The 1,630-nt window shown below is 45.5% G+C and overlaps 1 protein-coding gene across 1 annotated transcript; it reads right to left on the reverse strand.

Moving 5' to 3' along the window:
* Positions 1 to 611: 611 nt before the first annotated feature.
* LOC147900125 (uncharacterized) lies at positions 612 to 1,224 on the reverse strand. Its single transcript, XM_087376586.1, has 2 exons — positions 771 to 1,224; positions 612 to 731 (listed from the first exon to the last, which is right to left on the reverse strand). Exons 1-2 carry the CDS (start codon positions 1,005 to 1,007, stop codon positions 612 to 614), a joined length of 357 nt encoding a protein of 118 aa, XP_087232712.1. The 5' UTR covers positions 1,008 to 1,224.
* Positions 1,225 to 1,630: the final 406 nt, after the last annotated feature.

Consider the following 1,630-nt stretch of genomic DNA (forward strand, 5'->3'; position numbering starts at 1 on the left):
GTTCATGGACGATTTTGACTTGATTTAAAAGTAATGGTAGGCTGAGAGCTGAGTTGATAGAAAACAGAAATAGATCTCAGATAGAAAACAGAAATCCTTAAAGCAGCAGTGATTCGCCATCCAACTGAATCTAGCATAAGCATGGCGTAGAATGTCTGAGGGGGGCTCGCCCTCAAGGTGATGGGGAATGAAATGAGATGCATGAGCAGCATGCAGAATTTGGAGACCATAACGCTCGCTTAGTGTACTGCTGCAAGACCAGTCACTTCCGTAACGGGGTTGCGAATCGCCAACTCTGAATGGCCCATGCAAACGTCGACTTCTCGCCTGACTGTCCGTTTAACGTTTCACATTGCGTGTCTACTCGTGATTACCCTATGGTGTTACGTACACAGAAGTATGGACGCGTGTTCAGACATAAGATTAATCCATAGCTCTTTGGACAACATCAGCGGCTAAAAATCTGCCCTCTACCTGGGTGCATGTGGCGGCCATAAATTCGCAATACACCTTGCATTCCGTTCAGTTTTGTGAGTTGGAGAGGTATAGTGATTCGTTATCCATGGCTTTAACAAACTTGTTTCTGCTGGTCAGTGTGCTGGTGCTCTTTTTTATGGTTGCAAGCTCGATGAAGGCTGATGCTGTAACTGGAGGTCCGGGAGGAAAGCCTGGTAGACAAGGAGCTTCTGGAGGTGAAGGTCCGAATCGTGGAGATAAAGGTCCTGGAGGACCTAATCGTGGAGATAAAGGTCCTGGAGGATCTGGAGGACCTGGAGGTGAAGGTCCGAACCGTGGAGATAAAGGTCCTGGAGGACCCGGAGGACCTCCAGGTAAAGGTCCTGGTGGACAACCTGGAAGCGAAGGACCTGCTGGTAAAGGTCGTAGGGGACCTGCACGTAAAGGTCGTGGAGGACCAGCAGGGGGTAAAGCTCCTGGACCTCCAGGACCCGGGCATCCTTGAGCTGCAGAAAACGGTACGTTGCTTTAACTATGGATCCTATCGTCATGACAGCACCTGTTCACTTCTCCAATTTAAATTGCTGCCTGACATACTTTACAGAAGGTTGTGCTGTCCTGGAACTTGGTCTTGAAATCTTGAGGGCTGCGAAGAAAACAGTGCTCAGCATAATAATGCGGCCTCTCCTGTTTCACTGTACAAGGTCCTCTTACGACCACCACTTCGGTGATATTGGTTCTCCATAAGCATCCCATTGATAGCACATATTTGCCCTTGATAGCTTTCCGTTTAGCCACCAGTGTTGATAATTTAATTAGCATTTTCTTGCTTATGGTATTTATGAGATATTTGGTGAGGTCAAAATGCTTATGGTATTTGTGAGATATTTGGTCAAGTCATGGTCTGGTTGAGCAAACAAGTAAAACCTTGTAGGGCACTCTTTTGTGAGATTCGATTTAGAAACCAAGACTCATAAAACTTCATATGCTAGTACGTGAAGAAGGGAGAATTTATAAAAGCTTTGGAGTTCCCCAAACTCCCCAAAAACCCAACAAAACGCCCCAAAAAAAGAAATCATTGGACTTTGACACAATTCGCCATGAGATGTTAAATGTAAACATTCATCGATCAAATACGATGTCTTTCATAAAGGTCTCCAAGATTTATGAAAAA

Source organism: Dipteris shenzhenensis, chromosome 7 (assembly GCF_047967505.1).
Source record: "Dipteris shenzhenensis isolate YYH24624 ecotype China chromosome 7, Dip_SZ_1.0, whole genome shotgun sequence".
NCBI classification, from domain to species: Eukaryota; Viridiplantae; Streptophyta; class Polypodiopsida; order Gleicheniales; family Dipteridaceae; genus Dipteris; species Dipteris shenzhenensis.

Bases quoted from the DNA above. Each gene is read 5' to 3' on its own strand.
- LOC147900125 (XM_087376586.1), bottom strand. From the start codon at position 1,007: ATGACGATAGGATCCATAGTTAAAGCAACGTACCGTTTTCTGCAGCTC. The intron at 732-770 runs GTCCTCCAGATC...CTCCACGATTAG, and splicing joins GTTCGGACCTTCACCTCCAG to GTCCTCCAGGACCTTTATCT.